This window comes from Sebastes umbrosus, chromosome 12, assembly GCF_015220745.1.
Source record: "Sebastes umbrosus isolate fSebUmb1 chromosome 12, fSebUmb1.pri, whole genome shotgun sequence".
NCBI lineage: Eukaryota > Metazoa > Chordata > Actinopteri > Perciformes > Sebastidae > Sebastes > Sebastes umbrosus.
In genome coordinates this window covers 28,782,034-28,806,358 of record NC_051280.1, presented here as the reverse complement: position 1 = coordinate 28,806,358, position 24,325 = coordinate 28,782,034, and the positions used below count along the sequence as shown (strand labels likewise).

At 41.4% G+C, this 24,325-nt stretch overlaps 1 protein-coding gene across 8 annotated transcripts in view; it reads right to left on the bottom strand.

Moving 5' to 3' along the window:
- The window catches only part of ctnnd2b (catenin (cadherin-associated protein), delta 2b), a 180,712-nt gene that overhangs the window by 13,732 nt on the left and 142,655 nt on the right, over positions 1 to 24,325 (bottom strand). For all 8 annotated transcript variants that reach the window (XM_037787547.1, XM_037787550.1, XM_037787553.1 and 5 more), the window contains 5 exons: positions 18,391 to 18,577; positions 11,055 to 11,172; positions 8,751 to 8,933; positions 3,089 to 3,262; positions 1,757 to 1,907 (listed from right to left, as the gene is read on the bottom strand). In XM_037787547.1, the coding sequence (XP_037643475.1) occupies positions 1,757 to 1,907; positions 3,089 to 3,262; positions 8,751 to 8,933; positions 11,055 to 11,172; positions 18,391 to 18,577 (813 nt within the window). The remainder of the gene's footprint in view (positions 1 to 1,756; positions 1,908 to 3,088; positions 3,263 to 8,750; positions 8,934 to 11,054; positions 11,173 to 18,390; positions 18,578 to 24,325) is intronic.

Genomic DNA, 24,325 nt, shown 5'->3' with positions numbered 1-24,325 from the left:
TCCTGTGAAAACATCTTCTTCAAACAATTGGATTTATTCAAGTTTCTCGCCAAAAACTACATTTTACAGGATTACATTTGAACATATCATGATAACGTTTGAACTTACCTTCGTCCAATACTTATTTTTACTGAATAGAGCCTGAACGCATCATAAATAAATTAATGGCTATATTTAGCATGAGCAATGCAACAGTAACACTTACGGACACAAGTCAGGAAAAAAATTGTCTCTCTGCTGAAAAACACTGAACACAGTAGACTATTAAGCTAAAACTAGGCCAGTTGCTTCAAGTCATACATACATGTCCTTTGCTTCAACTTTCTTAATGACTTTTTCAGTTTTAGCGAAATAAAAAACACAAATCTCTCCAAATAATAAGTAATTCACACATATAAACGGGCTTATTACAGTAATTAATCAAACATAATTGAACCATGTAAACAGCTTAATTTAACTATCGCCATACACTTGCAGTATTGGCAATATCACATTATTACAAACATATAAAAAGTGAAGCGCTCAAATTCAATCAAGTTTGTAACGTTGCAGCAATAAAACAACAGCTGGCTCACAGCAGACCCGCCTGTGCAGACAGTAATGATATCTACTGCTGGAAGCTCTGAGGACGTAACTACACACTATGTTGTGTCTCTAATGCGATTTCTTCATGTCAGTGCAGCATAAGTGAGGGCAGGACAACGTGTCTTATCAAAATATACATGCATGCCCCGTGGCAGCGGGGTTATAGGAGTGACATCACAACCTACATACACTATACACGTGAACGGCTGCATTCACATACAGCACACACGAACCCAGACAGCTTAGCTCAGAGCCTCGAGCGTCAGACAGAGCAAGAGGAAGGAGGCATGCGGTTGTTGCTATGGGGACCGGCAGAAAAGCAGAGTTTATTACAGACATCACTTGGTCTCCGAAGGAAAATCAAGCATCAAACGATCAGTCAGAGCGACACTATCTGCTTAGAGGATCTTTATAGTAGTAGTATCTCTTTTTTTTATTAAAGACAAATCCACAAGAGCACTGCCAGACAGCCATTCCTAACATCCATAACCCTCTACACAAGTGTCATTTTAACTGCTCATTTTTTTAAAAATGACCGTTAAACATGTCTACTTAAATCACATTCATTATTAAAGCAAGTGAGTAATTTTGCAAATGGGTCAAGATAATTGCACTTGTTTTCAGTGCCATTATCTTCAATTAAGGCTGAATTAAGCACATTACTCCACTAGCATAAAAAAATTGACACTCAAGTAAAACTCTTGAATAAAGTTAATTTGTTTTGGAAATTATGCATTAAAGAGGAATTATTATGCTTTTGTGCTTTTTCTTTTTCCTTTAGTGTGTTATATAGTTGTTTGTGCATGTAAACGGTCTGCAAAGTCCACGCCAAAGGGAGATATTCTCCCCCACAAAAACACTGCTCCTGAACTGCCTGAAACGCCTTGCTTGAAGTCCCGCCTTTTCTTCCGTAACGTGGTGATGTCACCAAGTAACACATTTGCATAGCGGCTAGTTTGGCAAGAACAAACAAAGCTAGTTAGAGCGGAGCTGGAGCGGGGTCCGAAGAGTTTGGTTCGGTTGACCAATCACAACAGAGTGGGCCAGCTGACCAATCAGAGCAGACTGGGCTTTTTGGGAGGCGGGGCAGGAGCATGTAAACATGTTCTAGTAGAAACCCCAGATACAAGTATGCACCTGAAAAATATCTTTGTGTGAATGAACAACTCACCAATGAGCTCCTTGTTCCTGATGTCCAGAGCCATGTTTCTCAGCGCGGTGGCCACGGCACAAACAACCCGATCGTTGTCTATCCTCAGTAACTCCACCAGGATGGGGAGGCCTTTCTCTTTACGCACTGCAGCCCGGATATACACCGACCACTGGGCGGGACAGAGGGAAGGGAGGGTTCGGAGGTAGACAGAGAGAGCATCATCAGCATTTGTTTTATGCACTGATATTCACGCACATTAGAGATGTTCCGATACCATTTTTTCCTTCTCGATACCGATTCCAATACCTGAACTTGCGGTATCGGACGATACCGATTCCCGGTCCGATACCGATTCCTGATCCAATACCAACATGATAAATATAATATCTTCATCACTTTTTGGCTATCTTTATGGAATTTATCTCGTCATTGGTATGCTGTTTCCAACGTTTGCTGCTGCGGTACGTCCTTTTTTTCCCCTTTTGCCTTGGTGAAGTTGTTGTGCTCTCTCGTGTGATGCATCTTCAAATGTTTTATAATATGCTGAGTATTGAAATTGTCAACACTAGTGCCACCCCTCGAAACAGAAGCCTTACATACTGTACATATCGCAATTTTACTCGTTGGATTTTCCACTGTGAAATATTGCCAAATGGCTGACACTTTCCTCGCTCTGACTACCGTTACACTCTCCACTAGCATCGCACTCTTGTTGTTTGCTATCGTCACGTACAACAAAACTACCTGCAATCAGTTCTTCTTCGCTGCTCTAAAACAGTAGTTGCCAGTGGCAGCCATGATACATCCAGGGCGACAGCACTGTGAAGGCTACTGGTTTCGAAGTGGCTAAGAAGAATTGATGTCCGGTTAAACAAGTTGATTCTCTCCCGGGTTAATAAATTATGGTATCGGAACGGTGCATAGACGTACTCGTTGGTACCCGATCCCGAATTTTGGGAAGTATCATACGCATTTCCGAAACAGGTATCGGTATCGGAACAAATCTAATGCATATTACTTTTTTTTCTTATTTCTGGTGTATTATGCTTCTAAACCTTTCAGCCATATCTTGTGGCCTTCAGCAGCAAATGGAGTTGTTCAGTTGTCATGGAGATGGTTAATTGTTGCATATAGTATATTGTTTTGTTGTTATCATGAAACCTATATGCTGAGGAATTTTCAAAGGGCCAGTAAGTCCATTGAGGTTTTCTAACCCACAGCACACAATGACCAGAATATGGGTGCTGTTATGGTTGCTATTTTGCCAGATTTCTCACTTTCAAAACACTTTGGCACCCACTGGAATTTCAATACACTTCTACAGATGCCCTTTAGTATCCCAGTCCTTACCTTCCAGCTGCCAGCAGCTAGGTTCTGCAGAGCCCCAGCTGCTCCCTCCAGGGTGTCTGGGTTGGAGCACTCAGACAGCAGTGTGAGGTAGGGCTTGACGATGGTGGGGTGCCACAACATCTGGATGCCTTTCGGGGGCTCCGCCAAGTCTGGAAATGGGCCGACGCCGTCCCACTGCGGAAGATGAGACACAATTCAGAATAGAAAAGCATTTTGAATTCTGTGCGAGGCGAGGTTTGACAGTGGTGGGGTGCCAGCATCGTCCCCTCAGGCAAGAACAGGGAAAGGAGAGAGAGGGAAGATTTACATAAACAGTGTATAAATAGGGTGGCATTCATCTATTTGTGCGTTTTGTTTTTCTATCTCCTCTGTAATTGAAATCTGACATTTCCTCCTGCATTAATGATGCTTTTTGAAAAATACGCACACATACTGTATATCAATAATACGTGTGAAAGCTTTGGCTCTTGAATACAGGAGATTTCTCTGTGACATTGAAATACATTTCACACAGATTAGTAGTACTGGCATTTGACTGATATGTGTTGATGAGTAGGTGCCACAGACTGTATAAAATATGGACGTAGTCTCTGTGACGTCACCCATAGGTTTCTGAAGAGACGTAGTGAAGCCCAAAGTGGGTGGCAGTGATGAACAGCTTGACTCCTGGCTAATACAAAAATGAGCAAAGAGGTGGATCGTTGGTGGAGCTAAGGCGGGCCTGCTGACAGTAGAGCAGACAGCTAGCAGCTAGCGACCTGAGATGTCACCCAACTGTCACTCAAAGCTGCCACGCCCTTAATTATGCCAAGCTTTAAGCCTTAATATAATTTAAACAAGTGAGTTTTATAAAAATTCACCCCCCATACAGTGGTCATGAACGGGGAAATTAGCTATAGAGACCAAAACAGTTTTTTGTACCAGGCTGTAAACATGTTTATTTCTGCTGTAAAGTCGCGCATTTTAACATCTATTTTCAGACATCATGGACAAAGCCAGCGTACGCAATTTGAGAACCAACTGTAAATGACATAAAGGAGGAACAAAATGAGAGCCGCGACGTATTTTCCTGTTACGTTCTTGCTGGGACGCATTAACGTTTACACTACAAAAGATATGTGGTCAAATGTGGTTTGATTGATGGGATCACAAAGTGACTTGGTGGGCGTTTACACTTGTATCTAGTGCTATCCACTTGTGATCCGATCGCCCAAAATGCATTTTAAAATCAAGTGTAAACAGGGTCTAAGTATCTCCCTGTACATTTTGATCTGTGCACTGTGTCTAGGTCTATTGAGAGCTACTGAAAACTGGAGTAAGCATACAAGGGTTTGCATACAATTCGTTTGGGCGGTTGTGAACGCAGTAATCGTTCTTTGGTGTGGACTAAAAACCACCGGTCTGAGACCACTTGCAAGAGGAAGTCTCAGACCGTCTCCAAGCGAACCAAAACGAAAAGGCTGCGTGCGTGGACATCTGTTGAGATGAACACAGGTAAACGACAAGTTAACATGAGTGGGAGAGGACGGACCTGGACTTCTGCAGAAGTCTATTGTTTGCTTGACATCTGGGCCGAATAGAACATACAGAATATGATAAAGTCCACAAAAAAGTGACGTTTATAAAGTCATTTGAGATATAAACTGGAGGAGAAGGGATTCATGTTCACAGTAGATCAGTGCAGAGTCAAACTGAAAACACTTTGACACCGACATTTCAAAGTCTGCGATTCCTGGCATGCAAGTAGCAGCTCTTGAGACAAAAAAAGATATAAATTTGCTCCTTTGCACATGCCCCTCAGCAACTTATTTTTTTCTATTTGGTCCGCTTTAATTTGTGCACTGTGGAACCGAACCAGACTAAATAGAAATCAAACCAAAAGCATCATTTTCACTCTGTTTCGGACTAGACAAACTGACTATAGCTTGTGAAAGCGCCCTTAAACGTACTTGGTCTGTACAGTTGATTCTTTATCTGAATCAGATTTGTAGGTATACTGAAATCTAACTGTCCTATGTGCTTCCTACTTGTGGTCATATCATCCTCGTTCCATCTGCAATGACGTAATCTCCCTGACATCTGATAAGACTCTGTCACTGCCAACAGACTGCACTGTTGTCTTCCTTTGCTTCCCTTTTTGTCTTTGACCTTATTATTCTACTTCCTCTTTCTCCTCTCTCATCCTTTTGTATTTTCTACCCATACCCCCCTTAACCCCAACTTCCTTTACTCTCCCTTTATATCTCCTCTCCACCGACATATCCTTTCCTCTTCTCATCTCCTCTCCTCTTCGCTCCTCTCCTCTCCTCTCCTCTCCTCATTCTCTCCTCTAATTACCCCACAGTTGATAGAGTTTTGCCCTCTCCAACAAGCTCCCCAATCGCTACTTCATGGTAATCACCCACAGCTGCACTGGAGTGGAGACAGACAGATAGAGGGAAAGAGAGGGGGAGTTATTATCATCATGGAGAGGTTATGATTTCTCCCTTTACAATCTGATCTCAGGGTTAGTTTTAAGATCCCTCGTCTCCCTGGTTCTGCCTGGATACACAAAAAAATCCCTTGGCAAATGGAAGTTAAAGGCCTGGCTCATCGCTAACATTTTTTTTTTTTTTTTAAATCTCTTTTCTCTGTCTTTTCTAGAAATGAAGCATGCGGGGCTAATGAGCAATTCACCCAACCCTGATCCACCGGAAGTGTTAGGGTTTTCAATCCCCGCAGCTTCACTACAAGTTGTAAAAGACGTCTTCCACTCAACCAGAATGTGATGCTGATTGCTTATTAGCATGACAAGAGGTTGGAGCCTACTCCAAGGCAGCCGTTCGGTTTCTGCCAATTCTACGACTAAAAGAGCACTCGTTTTTTAACTAACCGGAGGATGAAACTCTTCCTGTTGGCAGCGGATGGACAGACCCAGGAAATCCAGAGCAAAACACTAAATCGGCTTGGTGTTTTTGATTCGAAGGACAGGTAGTCAGTTTATAGAAAGTCCATGTAAAAACTTATACCATGTATCGGTGATATAGCATATTACAAAAATCACTAAAGTGGGGAGAGACTAAATGTTTTTGGCATTATTGGGCAATAATAACCTTTCAACATATTGTAATTCAAGTGTTCTGAGATAAAACTAGACTTCTGCACCTCCTCATGGCTCTGTTTTCAGGGTTGAGAAAATCTAGCCCGTGACAGGAGTCTTTGGCCAATCACAGGTCATTTCAGAGAGAGAGCGTTCCTATTGGCTGTTCATTCAACGGAGGCAGCTGTCAATCACTCACAAACTCCGATCAAACGGTCAAACTAGGCAGCGCTGATCAAATGTGAATCAATATTCCGTTACTGTAATGTCTATTTCTTGCCTCAGATGTTTTCAGAAACATCTTTTAGTGTACTGTTTAGCTTTAAAATGAGAAAGTTTGCTCCGGCTGGTGGGCTTGGTATTTCCTCAACAGATCTCAACATAGCTGCCGGGAACTTTATAATTTTACAGCTAAACAGTGCACTACAAGATGTTTCTGAAAACATTTGAGGAGAGAAATAGGCATTAGAGTAACAGAATATTGATTCATATTTGATCAGCGCTGCCTAATTTGACCGTTTGATCGGAGTTTGTGAGTGATTGACAGCTGCTCAGAGACGACAGGCTCCAGCTCGGCTCTGATTGGTTGTTTTTCTCCGGTCTGTAGACGCCATTAGGAGCACTGGAGGACACAGAGGAACATGATGTTTTTTCAGATTACCCGTCTCATGCACTACTGTCAGGATATAGTGACTTTTTTTAATCATATTTCCTCCAAGCTCACCTACTGCAGCTTTAAATTAGGAAGATGCACATTTGTATCGTATCATTAAGTCCTCTACATGTAGCTGCGAGTCACCTAAATAATCCAGGTGGAAGGTGAAGATCAGTAGTTGACGTGGAAAAAACAACTCTGGCTCAAACATCATGAATATCAAAGAAAGCTGTGGTGCGTTCATAAATATTCATTTCGAGACTACAGATAGTGTGAACCAGGGATGAACTGAGCAAATGTGTTCCTGAACTAGAAACAGCATAGAGCTGTGTTACAAAATGAGATACTGAATACGCCGTTTGGAAAAGATAGGGGGGGGGGAACAAACAGTGACATGTGCTCTGACACAAGACGGATAACTGAAATGGAAATGAAAACATATAATGGTAGGGTCTCTTTAATAATAAAGGCTCAAGATGACAACCTCCTATCTGTATTACTGTTATTATGCCTTATTGTTTAACTTTAATTATCCTGGTGTGCTGTGATCTGACAATACAAGCCAATAAAGTCACAGCATTAAACAAACGAGGGAAAATTCCTCACGCATTATGAACTCTGTGTGTAAATGTAGATTTTTATGTGGTCATTAAAATTCTATAAGAGAATATATTGTTGTGAAATAAGAGGGAAAGTAAAAGGAAGCACCAGGACACCACAAAGGCCCAGAAATACAAAAAACTGGATCCGTTATGCCCTCTTGATGGCTCCCTTCACGGTCAAGGTGCTATAGGTGTCATATTAGCGGCAATAACACATTAATTTAGCCACAAAAGCATAATTAATACAAAGTATGTAATGAATTAGCAACAGTTTATTATATTCCACAGAGAGAGAGAGTCCATCTGCCACCTTTGTATCTAGCTGCCATGTTCCTGCTTGTTGATGCCTCCTTTAATAAAGTAGTGTTCACACATTGGGACTCAAAGTTGCTGGCTCTCTTGTGTCTCACGAGAGCTTGTGGGTCTGTTAAGCATCAAGCCAGGAATTTGCATATTCAGCTTTGATTGGACGGTTATTTTTTTCTGCCATTGCCACTTAAGCAGCTCACTTCCTGAGAGATCTGTTTCCATGCATCGCTTTCTTCTCCAGGTCCCAGTAGTATGATGAAGTTATATCAGGAGAACTGGGAAGTCTGATTCTATGTGTGAATTAAACTGATGTTCACTGGCATCCGGTCGCTTCTTCAGTCTTTGAGTCGGCAAATATGCTTGCTTTATGCAAATGTATGTATATATTTATTACTGGAAATCAATTAACAACACAAAATAATGACAACTATAGTCCAGAAACCCTCACAGGTACTGCATTTAGCATAACAAATATGCTCAAATTATAACATGGCAAACTGAAGCCCAACAGGGAACAACAGCTGCCAGTGTGCTGACTCGTGTGTTCCTCGACACAATTTAACGTGAGTTTGGAGCATTATTTAGCCTCCTTCGCGACAAGCTAGTATAACATGGTTGGTACTAATGGATTCCTTTGGTTTTCTAGTTTCATGTGATACCAGCATCTTCTTCTAGCTTTAAAACTGCGCCGGCTGCAACATCCCAAAGATCAATTGTGTTAATGCGTTAAAGAAATTAGTGGTGTTAAAACGAATTTAACGCGTAATTTTCGATACATTTTGAGGTAAATATTGGGGTTAATATGGGAGTAATTCCAAAGAAATTCCAAATAAGTTACTTGCTAATTATCACCTAATTCCCATGGAATTTGTGCACCTTTAAAATTAAGTGTTACCAACCATTTTTTTTTATCTCACATGAAGCAATAACTATTTCACCGAATCAAGAAAGAATAGGAAAAAAGAAGGTAAAAAACTGTAAAAATATTCCCTTCCTCCAACTTTCTGTTTTTCCCACCTGATCGTGTCCCTTCTTTTTCTTCTTCTTCTTCCCCCAGCATCCGGAACTCTCCGCGTCCTTCCCGCCGGTGTCACACAACAGACCGTCCAGCTCCTCCGACCCCCCCTGCTGGCTGTGAGACGTCTCTGCAGCCAGACGGTACGACAAGTTCCTCAGGATGCACACACAGTTCTCTACGGTCTGGTGGGAGGAAACAAAAAAAAGAGAGAGAGAGGGATGTGAAAGAAGTGTAGAAAGAGAGGAAAAGAGAGATAGACATGAAGGAGGGACAGATGGTAATCAGGCGAACAGACAAACACACTCAAAATCATACTGTAGAGGAGACACATATTCACGCAGGCACACACACACTTATATGAACATACTGCCTGTACAACATGCACTATATAGACATGGACACACACATTCTGTTTGCATAATGTAGACAGGCACAACCACACACACACACTAATCCCATTGTTGTGAGTGGCTATGCAGCCAACAGTCACAGACTTTGATCTTGTGAAGGATTTCTAAGGATTAAAAACTTCACATCTCCTCGTGAAGAGCCTCCACTCAACACACTGACACACACACACACACACACACACATACACATACACACAGCTAGACACTCTTTACACATTTCACACATATCTACAGTATGCATGTAGCACATACGCAAGCACGTGCACACGAACCGATACACATGGTTGCTCACAGGCTCGCATAAAAGCACACACACACACACACACTCTCACTCGTGATGTTTCTGTGTCACTGGCTATCTGGGTTGGGTAATATATGGCGCACTGTAAAAAATGACAAGGTCTGCCAGCTTGGGATTTTATACTTTTTGTATATACACTTATTATTAGCTTTAATCATCCATTTTGTAAAATGTTTGACATTTCTGATAATTGCAGGTTGTTGTTTAAAGATATGATTCATATTTTTTTTTAAATAAGTCTTTAAAGGTATAATATGCAATAATTCAGCTGCCCTCTGCCTGTATTTTCTCTTTTCTTCTGAATTTGCGAAGTTCGGGACTCTTCTGGGAGACAGCAAAGTGGCTTTGTGCCCCACTTGGGAGCGTAACCCCCAGCCAATAACAGCGTGCAGGGTGTGCAGCCTGTTCAGGTCGTTAAAATACCACCCTCTGTCAGATACAAAGCGGCCGTATTTGACGGATGAGAACGGGTTTGTTGCATCGCTGTGAGTTTCCACTGCTTCCACTGTCTCTCCTCTTCTGTGTGCAGAGTGCAGTGTGTCAGTTTGAGTTTGACCGAGAGAGCAGAACTGAGCCACAGCGGACAGGATGAAGCCTGCCCTTCGGCTGCATTAATTCAAAATCCAGCAACTCGGCATCTCCCCGGAGGGTTGTTCAGAGTCAGTTGTGTGTTTATTGGTGCTTTAGAACGTAACCGTTGCACAACTATCAGAAAATAACGTTTGATTCACTGCTTTGTTCACACTAACGCCGCTCCCTCTCTTCATTCACTCTATAGCTCGAACATCGCTACTTTCTCTCTCCCTCGCTGTTGAGCTGTGGAGGAGGGGGCCAACTTTGAATGTGGTGTGTTTACAAACCGATTACTGTAACATATTAGGCCTATACCTTTTAGCTGCCTTCACATAAGAAATTTGCTCTTAGTTCACCGCGAGGTAGGGCACAGAGCGTAGCAGAGGCAAAGTGCAGCGCAGGTATTATATCATCATCGAAAAGTGTGTGAGGAATGCAAATGAATGAATGTTATCTAGGCAACAACAACAGTTGCAGCTGTTATCTCATTGGTTGCGCTTTGAAAGCTCAAATTGAAATCATTTTAACTTTGAGCGCAGCGCTCTGTGGCAATTTCGAGCAATGCGCCACGCAAAGGGTAATTAATAATTTACCAAATCTTACATTTTTTTTTTACAGTGTGTAATTTGTGGCCTACAAGCCTTGGATATTAACATATAAACCACAGGCAAACAACTTGTACAGATTAATATGCATATACATTGTATGCATACGGTCTGCAAAGACAGATAAAACACATTTGCATATAACTCATGTAAATGCATGCAAATTATAAATATTGTTTACATAGTAATCAATCATCACGAAACGTGTTTACAAAGCAAAAGCAACCATTTATATTTGAGTTCTTGGACAGTTATGTACACACAGACATGCAGCAGACACACACATGCAAGGAACTTTTTTTATCATTGTGTATATGTTTCTATTCAGGTGCTTTTGTGTGTGCACGAGTTGGAGGCTATGAGAGTTTGTGTGCCTGGCAGTTGGTCGTATGTGTGAGAGAGAGAGAGAGGTACCTTGCTGTCAATCTCGCTGCTCCCCAGAGCGGTCTGGATGACGTAGAGCAGAGCGTCTGTCAGGCCTTCACACTCCCTCATCCTCCTCCGGGCCTCCTCACCTGCAGAACTCACATTCCTGTTACGCACACACACACACACATCTCATCAATGAACAGCCCAACTGAAAACTGAACATGCAGCACAGCTTCAGAATATTTTACATACTTCTGCAAAGCCATACACGCAACTTGAATTGTCCGGTAGTTCCACGCAAGTTTTACGTGTTTGCGTGAGCACACGTGCGTCGAAGCTACGTGCTACGGTAGGGATGCTCATTTTGAAAAATGTTCTTAACCGATAACCGACCCTCGTTAACCGATTATTAACCGTTTACTGACAAGATTTGTGCCTTGTACCAGCTGCAGGAGCACAACAGATATTTGTTGACGGGAGTCCCCAGTTCACCGTCCGGGAGCGTTAATTTAGCAGCTACAATGCTGCGTTTTCTCGCGGACATGCAGCCACTTTCCCAGTAAAAGTCTCCAAAGTGACGAGCCGCTCCTCTGAGCCGCTCAGCTTTTGAGTTAATTATTAACATTTCTTTTAACCGTTTTAACCGATAGTGTTAATCGGTTAATTTTGGACATCCCTATGCTACGGCATATGTATGCACGTCTGTGTGACATAGAGGAGAGAGACTTTGAGTGTAATGCCCTTTAAATGTCAGACTATTAAAGATGGCTAGGAGATGCTTGTGCCCTCAGTGTCAGTGAAAAATGGCACCAATCTTCTAAAACTCCATTAGCTGCATTTGTTTTCCCAGGTCCTTAATAACAGTCTTCACCACTTTAGTCTAAAGCAAATCTGTGGTCTGAAGGCACGGTGTCTGTTGTTATACAGCTGTGGTTTTTATGCATTGTGTATTTACTTATGCAAACTGTGTTAATGCCTAAATACTCAATTGGCCTTAAAGAGCACCTATTATGCTTATTTTCAGATGCATACTTGTATTTTGGGATTCTACTAGAACATGTTTACATGCCTTAAAGTTCAAAAAACATTTTACTTTTTCTCATACCGGGTGTGCTGCAGCACCTCTTTTCACCCTCTGTCTAAAACGCTCTGTTTGAGCTCCTCCCCCTCCCGAAAAGGCCCAGTCTGCTCTGATTGGTCAGCTGGCCCACTCTGTTGTGATTGGTCAACCGAACCAAACTCTTTGGACTCTGCTCCATTTCCGCTCTAACTAGCTTTGTTTGAGGGCATGCAAAACTAACCACAAGGCAGGTCTTATGCAAATGTATTACTTGGTGACATCACCACGTCACGGAAGAAAAGTCAGGACGTGAAGCAAGGAGTTTTCAGGCAGTTCAGGAGCAGTGTTTCTGTGGGGGAGAGTAACTCCCTTTGGAGTGGACTTTGGGCTTTGTGACTTTGCAGACCTTTTACATGCACAAAAAACGATATAACACACTAAAGGAAAGGGGAAAAAGCATAACAGATCCTCTTTAAATTGGCGTTGGTAGGCTTGTAGAACACCAGTGATGTCAGTAACGCTGATGAGTGATGATAAATATGTCAAATAAATAAATATGACAAAAGTCCATTTCGTACTTTATTGGCGGCTTCATGTGTTGTGTTGTTGATGTGTTGCGTATTTTCATGGCCAGACATATGACTGCAGATGAATGCTAATGTTGCTCCAGTCTGTCTTGCATAATGTGCTTGCTAACATAGCCATGTAAGTGTGATTTTCAGCTTGTTGTGGACATGGCTTATGACACAAACAGATAAACACCAAAATAAAAGCACTTGAATGGCACTTTTAAACCACTTCATATACTTTCTTTCACACATTTCATTTATTTCGGATACCACCTGTTAATGGATTCCATTCAATTAACCTCAGTCAATTTGGCATAATTAATCCCTCTGAAGCGTTCCCTCGCAAGGCAACAGGGCTGCAGATTATCTCTCATTAAGATCTTTTAGTGTGAAGAATCTAAATAATGAGAGGAAAAAAACACACTGCTGGAAAAAAAAGATTGTATATCTTGTAGAGAGCTTTCAGATGGAACAGAATTTGATTAATCCACAGTGTGCTGCCGCCGCGAGAGAAACTGCACTGACAAAAATGTCACTCTTTCGGTGACAACAAGGAGAGACTGTTTCTTTGTCTTTAATTCTATAATCATACACAGAGTTCTGATGGATTCCTCTACATGAGTGTTTGAATTGTGTTTCAGGTAATTTTATCTGTTATATAAAAAGAAACAATCCGGACATTTTCAATAAAAACACTCAAGACTAACTAGTACAACTAGTACAACAAACAAATTACTTTTGGTGCTGTTATGAAGAGTCACGTTGAATCATAAAGAAAACCTTCAAGTGTCTAATGTCAAGATAACAACGTGTACATTTCTCTTTCATAGCACACGTTACTATGGGATATGCCCCCTCACGTATTCATTGAAGCACTTTTTCCATTACGCCAGCCCTGAATGGCCTGGCAGTCATGTCAGTCTGTGTCGGGACCTTCCGCCTTTATATGTGGCTGACCAAGCGTCACCGGTCATTCAATCGCCTGTTCTCGCTTCAGAAGTCAAGCTATTCTTTACCGGATCTCAAGCGTAGACTGTATAGAAGAAGTAGGGCTGGGAGAATACTTGGGCGCCGATTCGATATGTATTGCAATTCAATATTATGATTTATTGTGATTTTTGTTAACATTTTTAACACTAGACCATGGGTAAAAGTCGAACAATACACTTCTAAGGACTTTTAATTTGAAAAAAAATCTAAATTGATACATTCAAATATTTGACTTTCAGCATTTATGTAGTCAGAGATTTCCTGAAGTAAATATATCAGTCATTGTGAGGAATTATTTCAAAGAATAAAGATATTTTCCTCACAAATTAGTGGTGTTTTCTTTTTAATTTATGAGGGACATGTAATGTTTAATGCTTCTGGTGAATATAATCTAATCAATCTTATTTCCATATATGTATTTTGTATATAAAGTTCCCTTTCTTAATACCTTATTTTGAAAACCAGACATGTCACACGTGTATACTTCCACTAACTTCACCAAGTCCGTCTCTAGCTCTCCCGTCAGCTCCGTTCTCTTTATACATCCATGATCAGCTCCATCGGGGCCGTTTGAATGCATTTAACATAAATGTCAGTATATGGGTGCTCTACAGTTGTAGCGTCGGCCCATTTGACCACGGAGATGTGAGCGACGGCTGGCTTGACCGCACGTTACCGAAATACGATAACGTTTCCTGTCCACGACAAAGTTAGCATGCAGCTTTAGCCGTGATGTCTGGCTCTGCTTTTCTGTCACAATGTGTGAAACCCAAAGTGTTTCCATTCTTTACTGTATGTGTAGTGTTTACCACTTTGGATTTAAAATGTGAGGGTGCAGGTCGTTTCCATGTGGACCCTCCACTGTTTGCTGCTTTGTCGTTTCAGCTCGCTGCGGTTTGTTTTGGTTTGACGGATACGGAACGGATATGACGTCACGTTTCTCAGACTAAAAAAATAAAGGCTGTAACTTCCTTTTACCTCCGCATAGACTCAAATGAAGCAAATATATTGATTCTGGCATTAAAAAATCAATCATAATAACAAAAATCACGATATATAGGTGATTCGATTTATTTCCCCACCCGTATTAGTTTCTGTAGAGTTTGTGTCACATTTGCAAATTCAACACACATAATTCACATTCAGTTTTCTAGCAGCACAAGTTTCAGCGGCTCCTGTTAGTTGGCACGACATCGTATAGACACACACGGGGAGGGAAACAAGCAGTGAGTAAGCAGAGGGAGAAAATGTGTGCATGTGAAAGTGAGAGACAGCGAGGCAGAGACGGGGCGAGACAGGAGAAGAAAGGGATGAAAGGAGGAATAATATGATGGAGGAGAGAGGAGATGGAGTAATAAAACGAGATGGAGAAGGAGCGAGGGAGAGAAAATGAGAAAGCGAGGAGGATAATGGGAGACGGGAAGAGAGAGAGAGAGAGAAGGAGAGAGAGAGAGAGCAGGTGGCCGGCGATATACCAAACCCGCCATGAAATATTCAATCTTTAATCAGACTCCCAGCATTCCCTAACGAGGCGTGAGAAAGATGAATTAGCCCTTCGAGTTTAGGGAGCTGATCCACACAAAGCTATCTCCTGCAACACACACACACACACACGCGCACACACACACACACACACCACCACGACCAGACACCAGAAGATTACACACAGTACCAGATGTGTGTATTTTCACACACGTACAGTATTAGAAGCTTGGATAAGCACCCAATATGTGTAGTTTATTTTCACTGAGAGCAGGTGAGTAGACATATTGCGGTTGAGATTAATGGACCACACATGTAGTTAGACGGAGACACAAAGAGTGGCATGCACACACTCGCACACACACACACACACACACACACGCACGCACACAAACAGGAAGCCAGATAACCTTGCAGACAGAGACGAAAACGTAGTCATGGCAGCAAATCCCTCTCTATTCTCGCTCAACTTGTGCTGCACTTTTGCCACAAACTCGCGTGGAAGAATTGATAATATAATAATAGAAATGTCATATATAGCCCTGCGTCAACTGTCACATAATTAAAACACTTATTTGTTCTATTGTTTAACATATACGTCTGCAGAAATAATGCAAGATAACTATGCAATCAGAGACAGGTAAAAAAAAAGATAAATATACATACACAGTCTGTGAATGTTTCAGGCTAAGTTGTCATTATTCTGTCTGCAAGATGTGTTTTTTTTTTTTCTTTTGATGCTGAAATGTTTGATGGAGAACAAGTAGCACATCAAAAAAACGTCTGGTACACAGCCGACATGTTTCTGTTAGAAATATTTATGAGCCCCGTCTCGACCGCGGAAATTTCATCATGCAGTCCTGGTAGCTCTGGAAAGCATCTCCAACACACATTTTGATGTGTATAAATATCTAATGATTAGCTCTGTCGACTTTAAAGCTGCAGGCTGGGAACTCTGAGCAAATATGATAAAAAGATATTTTTTTATAAAACTGTCCTCAGCTGTCCTTTAGTTTCACTTCACTTCATTCAGCCGTATATAGTGCTCATTTTGGACATTCTTTTTGGGAGTAAGTGTTTGATGTTGTTGTTTTTTTACCTAACCAGTCACTTTAAGCTTATGTGACATATCAATCCTGCAGACGCCATTTACACTCGTCGTTGTTGTTGTTGCTTCGTAGCTAGCGAGCTATTACGACATAGACATTCTTAATCCCGCCAACAAAGCTCTGATTATTCTGATTAATTGTCTGTATTCCTTTAAGGAGGAGTAAACATTATTAAGCTGGACATAAAATGCCTGAAAATACTTTTAGACAAGAATTAGAGGATTTAACACTTTCATGCAATGCTTCCATGTGACTCCTTTTGAATTTTGCAGGATGGAAAGCACAGGAGGTCTGAAATGAGACAAGCTGAAGACAGTATTTTATATTCAAGTGAACTTAAGATAATATAGTTCATGTTATATGTAAGGGATAATATACAGCGAGCCAGTCATTGTTGTGCAATAAACTCCAACAGGGCGACGCGGCACCATGGTGACACCAGTGTCAGTGAGGGAAGCCGGGCGCTCACCGTAAAACTCAGCCATTTATCCGTTTTCACGCTAACTGGCAACTACTAATGGGGCACTAGTCACACCAAACGCAAAGTGAAGTTTTCGCGCGGCGCGATTACATACAAAGTCAATGCAAAGAGGCGAATAAATGTGAGTTTGCGCCTGGCGACGTGAATGGCAAGAAGGATGCAGTCACGACAGACACTTGCAGACAGACACGAGTTCAGACTTTTTACAAATCTGCATCCTTATGTAGTTATTTCAGCATCCTTTGGATATGTTTATTGTAATTAAATCACAGCACAGTCTGTTTATTTTTGGTTTATACTGTTGTAGCGACGTGTGGCTTGCTAAATACAGTGACTACAGCTCGGTGAAACGCCTCTGGGTGATGTTATGAACCCAGACACGACAGCGTTTGGTTTTCCGACGTATCTGGGACTTCTGCAACATGTACAATCAGCAGGTTCAATTCGGCCACGGTTGATGAAACGTTGTTGGTCTCTACATGGAGTTAAACCCCTTCTCCTCACCGGCGCAACTAGCGCGAGTGATGCGAATGAACACAAATGATCCCGGCTTTGCGTTGTTGGTGTGAACGAAGCATAAGACTCTTGATCGCTGACAACGCAGAGATACCACGTGATACCAATGTTGCTATACTATTGGCTCACAAGCCTTGTTAGAAGCAGCAACCAAACGTCACAGAGAGAAACAAAACATTCATTGTGAACATTTCTAAAATGATTAATTCACAATCATAATGTTTTTTTTTTAGGAAAAGCCATACCTTAATTTAGCATCTTTCTAAAAGCTCTGTGGATGTATTATTTTTGAAAAATTATTAGTTTACATGAAATGTTATCAAAAAGACCTTTAAGTAATTTGAATTGTTTTAAAACAATATGTCAGGTATTCCCGGCAGGAGGACAAGAAAAAATTATGGAAAAATACAGCCAATAACATCTGATGCTACAATGCTAAAAATGTACATGTGGGCATTGACTAAAACATTAACATTAAGTGTCTTTGAGTAACTGAAAAGTACTATATAAGTTGAATTTATTACATTATTATTATTATTATTATTAAAAGTTCTAAATTCAGTAAAAAATACAATCCAGTACCGTATTGACTACAGGATCCAGACCCTAACCCTGACCTATATTTGAATATACAAAGTAATGTATGTATTAATAATATATAAATGAATTCAAAACTAATAGTTAGCACTTAGATTTTATAGTCACTGTTTATCTTTTTAAATATCTGACTTGCTTACGGAGCCAAAACAACAACAAATAAATGTGTCACAGTCCTACTACTTCCAGACTGCACTGTATAACTAGCATCACGTCTCAAGTGTAAAACGAAAAGCCACAGCAGCTCTAAAGCCAAGTGGTGAGTCATCTTAAATGCAGCTAAGTCTGTCAGTTCTCTGTGTGGACGATGGTAAAAATAACACAGAATACTGTCTATAAATAACAGACTGTTGTGAACTAAGAGGGACTTGTTTCTCAGTTTGAATGGGATTGATAATGACGGACTGTGAACTGCAAAACATCTCCGCTAAGTGAGTGAATATGTCATCCCTCTGCTGAAATAGCTGCGACAATAAATACTCAATCAGGTCATATAAATAAGGCCATACAATAACAATCTCTTTCTTCTTGATATTGAATAAATAAAGACATTGGAGAAGGTGATAGTGACACTGACCGGAGGCAGCCTGTGGCGTTGCGGAGGACCTGGGAGGAGTGTAGGTGCAGCTTGCGGTCCTCCTGTGTATGCGGAGAGGTGTCCCAGCCCGAGTGGGGGATGATCACAGCGTTGGTCAGCACGGCGAGGGCGTCCTGGATGATGGGCATCTTCAGGGCGTCACATGACGACAGGTTCCACAAAACACCTGAGGAGGACAGACGGGGGAGACGGGACGTGAAAACCAATCCGGAGAAAAAGGAAATGAGCAGCGTGATCGAACACACGGAGCACAGACAGCTACCGCAGTCAAACATGTTCTCAAAACTAGGACCTTTTTCTTGGAAGACATTTTGACATTTTGATGAAATAATACATTCCTGGTATAGTGCATGCCGGCTCACTGTCATTGCTTTCTGGAAAACCATTGTTAATGATATTAGCAACACCAAGACTGCCAGTGGGCTACCTCCGATCCTGAGAAGTGAAGCCAATGCTGAAGTGCCTTAAACTTGCATTCTTTCTCATAGCCAGCAGGGGGCGACTCCTCTGGTTGCAAAAAGAAGTCAGATTGTATAGAAGTCTATGAGAAAATGAGCCTACTTCTGGGTGGATGGGTCAAACAAACACAAGTCTTTCAACCAGGAGACAAGGTGTTTGTGTCCCGTGTGAAAGTAAAAGTAATGTTGACTTATTTTGTCACCTCAGTCATTAGTCACGTGACTCATCGGTATCGTCAGTCCTGATACGGAAGTTTATTCGGAAAGGACACTATGCATGTAACAAACGTATATTGACACGCCGTTCCCGGTTCGTCCAAAAGTAACGCAAGACGGGGTACCCCGTGCGTCGGTCTCCGATACCGAGGGGCACTGAACAAGCGGCGGTATTTGATGAGTTGGGAGTGAGAATGTGTTGACCACAGCTCTATCCCACTTGAGGACAATGGGAATTGTGCATGCAGATCTCCAAAATATAATATGGTAATATATTAGTTATGGACCAGCAGCAGCCACTTAAAGTGAAATTGATTGACTCTGGCCTGTCAAGTGTCTGCTGCTGAGCCTGGGGCATGTGTCCAGACGACGTGGTTCAGAGCTAGAGATGGTGCTGCACATTCCTTTCATGGATGCCATGGTTATGTAGTCTCTGGGTTGTGTATCTGTAGAGCTGGCTAATGGAAGCCCACTCTATTTTCACTTTCTGGCTTATACAGTTTCTAAAACAAATACCTGCTCATGTAAATTGTTCTTTGGTGATTTTTGATTGAATGATTCAAAATGTACATGTAGAGATTTGGCAATGCCGTAATAATAAAAACACATTAGGGTGTAGAAATACACACATCACATCAAGTACACAGATACATACACAACCAGCAATTAGCATCCTGCATCTTTAATTACACAGGAGTGACGCATTTCCAATGTTGTTCTAATATTTCAAAACATAACCTTTAATTTATTGCACCACAGCTGCTGTAATTAATTCAGAACGTACACAAGAAAAAAAAGAGAAAGAGAAGTACTGACGGCAGGAAATCACTTACACACATTTCCACTGCAGCTCTCTGCTGCTCTTAATCCTCACCTGAATTCAACATACAGCGACCAGACAACCAAGACAATAGAGTGAGTTTTCTCCTGCCTACCAATTACTGTTCATTTGTTTTGCCAGTCGCCACAAACACACACATACTGGCCACTGAATAGACAAAAGCTCTCCCTATGCAATGCCTACGAAGTATTGCATTACAATTTGTATGTAATCCAAGTAATCGTGAGCCAGGACAGGTGAAGTAGTATAAAGACGGAAAAGGGAGGAGGTCGGGGGGAATGAGGTGGGTCGAAAAAACGCTGGACCTACGCCCAGGAGACCGGTGTTCGCGCCCCTGTGAAACCAGAAGTCAACGTTGACTTATTTGTCACTTGGTTATTTTAACCCAAACCACGATCTTTCCTTAAACCTAACCAAGTAGCTTTTTTGGCTTAAAGCAGCAGTGGGTAGAAATGGAGCAAATATGATTAAAAAAAAGTTATTTCCATAAAATGGTCACTATATTCTGACAGTAGAGCATGAGACAGGTAATCTGGAAAAAAATCAGGTGCCTCTGTGTCCTCCGGTGCTCCTAATGGCATCTGTAGGATTTCACAGAGCGGAGGAAAACAACCAATCAGACACCAGCTGGAGCCTTGCCGTCTCTGAGCAGTTGTCAACCCGAGAGCCATGATGAGATCAGCTGAGGAAATACCAAGCACTGCCCACCAGCCGAAGCAAACTTTCTCATTTTACAACTAAACATTACACTACAAGATGTTTCTGAGAACATTTGAGGAGAGAAATAGGCATTACAGTAACAGAATATTGATTCATATTTGTTCAGCGCTGCCTAGTTTGACCGTTTGATCGGAGTTCGCGAGTGATTGACAGCTGCCTCCGTTGAATGAACAGCCAATAGGAACTCTCTCCGTCTGAAATTACCTGTGATTGGTCAAAGCCTGAAAACAGAGCTATGAGGAGGTGCTGAAGTCTAGTTTTCTCTCAGAATGCTGAAAGGTTATTATGGAATTTTTGCCTGATGATGCCAAAAACGTTCTGCCTATTGCAGGTTTAAGATAACCAAGTATTTCAAACATCCTTATTTTAACCCAAACCACAGTCTTTTCCTAAACCTAGACAAGTTGCCTAAACACTGCAGGAGCTAACTCAGGCGGACTGATCACTTGTGTTTCTGGACCTTCGTAGGAAAATGCACAAAAAAACAACAAAATAACTTTGTGTAAGACATCATACAAATCGTTGTACTACTGTAAAACGTTGCACACATGCATCTGTTAGAGCCTTTTAAGCAAAGTACAGAGAGGGTAGGAGGCAAATCATCTCATTTTGCTGAAAAACACTTTGATTTCTTGAGTGGTTTTACACAAACAAACACTCATCCACACAAAATTGTGATAACCTTGCGCATCTTTGCAACACAATTGTCGTCGACCTTCCTCTTGCAAAGCGTTCTCAGTCCTAATCTCTGTACTTATATAATTATATGTGCGCATTTGAGAGTGGCCACCTCTAGTCATATCTGTGCATATCTTCCCTTCTCCTTTATGGTTGTAATTATAGCTGTAATAGTGGTAAAACATCCTATCCTCAGATCTGTGTGTCTGTGTGTTTGGAATACGCCGTCCTCTCTTAAGTGCCGTGTTGTTCACCCTCGGCTGAACAGCGACTGTGTAATTACAGCTTCTGTTATCTGTCTTTGTGGGTTTGTATGAATTTGTTCTCGTGTGTGCGTACATGTGTTCGTGTGCATGTGCATCTCTAAGCCCCCTCGACAAATCAGTCTTAACTCTGTCAGCCGCTTGGACTCTGTGTGTTTATGCGGGGTGTTAACAGTGTCTGTTTGTGGTCAGGAGGAGTTTCTAAATGACTAGCTTCTGGCTTCACGGCGGTAATTAGCTGGGCCTGTCACGTTAGCAAAAGTGTCTTCTTCTCTGTCTCGTCTTATCTGCTGCTCAAGAGGGCAAAGAAGGCGCGCCGCGTTTTTGATAACCTTGACATTCGATTTGACACGTAATAATTCTAGCTGACCTTGATTTCCACATCTGGGAGTCAGCGGGTTTTACAAAATAAATACTGTGAACTAATATTACTTTTCTTGAAAGGAACACTCTGACATGTCGTTAAATAAGCTTGTTTGGGGTCTTAAATGAGTAGGTCTATTTTATCTCCATGTCTTTAATACGCTGTCAGCTTACTATGGCTAACTGTTGTTAGTAGAAAGTAGTTCCTATGTACACGTGTTCTGTAGATTATCAGGAGTTCATCAGGGACATGTTGCTGTGACGAACATTATGAAGTAAGCTAATCAATAAGGTTATGAATAATGTGAATGCTAGCTCAGTCAAAGTTAGCCGTGTTATGTTTGGAAATAACTGAAAGGGTTGGTTCGGATTTTTTGAAGTTGGGTTGTATGTATACTCTCGTGTTCTGCGAGGTAATAAGAGGGGGGAATGAAGCCGTTATATCGCGGTCTTCAAGCCCAGACCAGTCTCCAATCACAAAAACAACAGTCATTTTACCTCGCAGTACACGGGAGTTGCTGGTCTACCGCTGCATCGATCAGTTACAGTAGTTTGTTTATGTCCTTGTGTGACTTTCGGATCCGAACTAACGTGGCGTCCAAAGCAGTACATTGCTCAGCTTCCGTGCCGGTACTCCTGTCTGCTTCTCCAAACTGGGAGCGTGTCGACCGCCATCTAAGTTACTGTATGTAATGTTAATACACTGAATATAAGGATGTCCATATTAGGGGTGGGAAAAAAATCGATTCACTTATGTATCATGAAAAAAGTTTTTAGAAGGGCTTGGAAAAATAACTAATTTTTAATTTTGACGCTAAAACATACATACTTTGACCAAAACTTTAATGTTTGGATTTAAATACACCACTGGGAAGCTACAGAATGATATAATGTTAACGTGAGGCTATAAATGAACTACACCGGTCTCATGAGCGCGAGTAAACACAACGAGGCTGTAAAGGCGGAAGAGCCGGCGTGATGACGTTTTGTAGTCTCATTTAGCCACTTGTTAGCAACTGCTTTTTTTAAGACATATAAAACCTTCAAAATTCACAAGTGGGATATTTACTGACGTATTTTATATCGTAGAACAAAACGTTAAGCTCCTCAGCTTTTGTTAACCACAGACCTTATTTCAGGCTTCTAACTAAAAACCCACTGACTTCCAGACGAGGGAACAGGAAGTGCTAAAATGTCAAAACTCATTTCTGGGTTTTAGGACTCATTCTTGCAGCACTCTATTCATTTTGCTTTTACAAGTAAAAGTGGTTTACAAATTAATAACCATATATTACACATATGGCAAAATGTAATGCCTGCCACATGATGTCATGCTGCAGCTGCAAGAAAAAAGGGAGATTTTTTTTTTTTTATCATGGTGAGTAAAGTCAGCTGTGTGCCAGAGTCACTTCTCGCTGTGCAGAGAATGACATCATCTCCCCGAGGTGAAAGGCGGTGGGGCTTTTATCTTTGATCTGAAACACACGCTCGCAAACGCACAAACTGTCTCACACACACATACAAAATAAACACTAAATGTACCCTCACATTAATACAGACACACATTAACACACACACACAGCTACACAAAGCCATGAGTGTATGACAGATGAAGGAGGTTAATTGCCTCAGCCTTACATTATGAGTGGCAGCAGGAGGTGATGAATGCACTGTTCTACGGAGGGAGGGGAAATGGATATGTTGGCTATCTCTCTTTGTCTCTGGGGCCATTTCCCCATCTCTCATTTGCGGCGTATCTTCATTCCCCTGTCACAATTCTCTCTTCTGCAACATCGTGGCACGTCTCTTTATTCGCCTCTTGATCTTTTTTTTTTTTTTCTTTGTTCCCCAATTCTCCTGATGTATTTTTGAGTGTTTTTTGTGGATTCCTGTCCTTGTGTGAACCACTCTGTATATGAGACCTTTAGAGAGAGGATATTTTTTACAAAGTGAGTTTTTTCTTGTTGTTTCCTTTTTTTTTTTCTAATTTGCTGGACTAAATATATTTAATCATGATTAATTGCAAATTACTCACACATTTTTTATCTGTTCAAAATGTACCTTAAAGGGAGATTTGTCCAGTATTTAATAATCTTATCAACATGGGAGTGGGCAAATATGCTGCTTTATGTAAATGTATGTATATATTTATTGTTGGAAATCAATTACCAACACAAAACCATGACAAATATTGTCCAGAAACCCTCACAGGTACTGCATTTAGCATAAAATATGTTCAAATAATAACATGGCAAACTGAAGCCTACGGCACTCAGTTGTGTACATGTGTGTTTGTATCTGTTGTGCTTGCATGTGTTTATGTTAGATTAGACTGAACTGAAATTATCTCCACGGGGACGCGGGGCAGTTGCTGC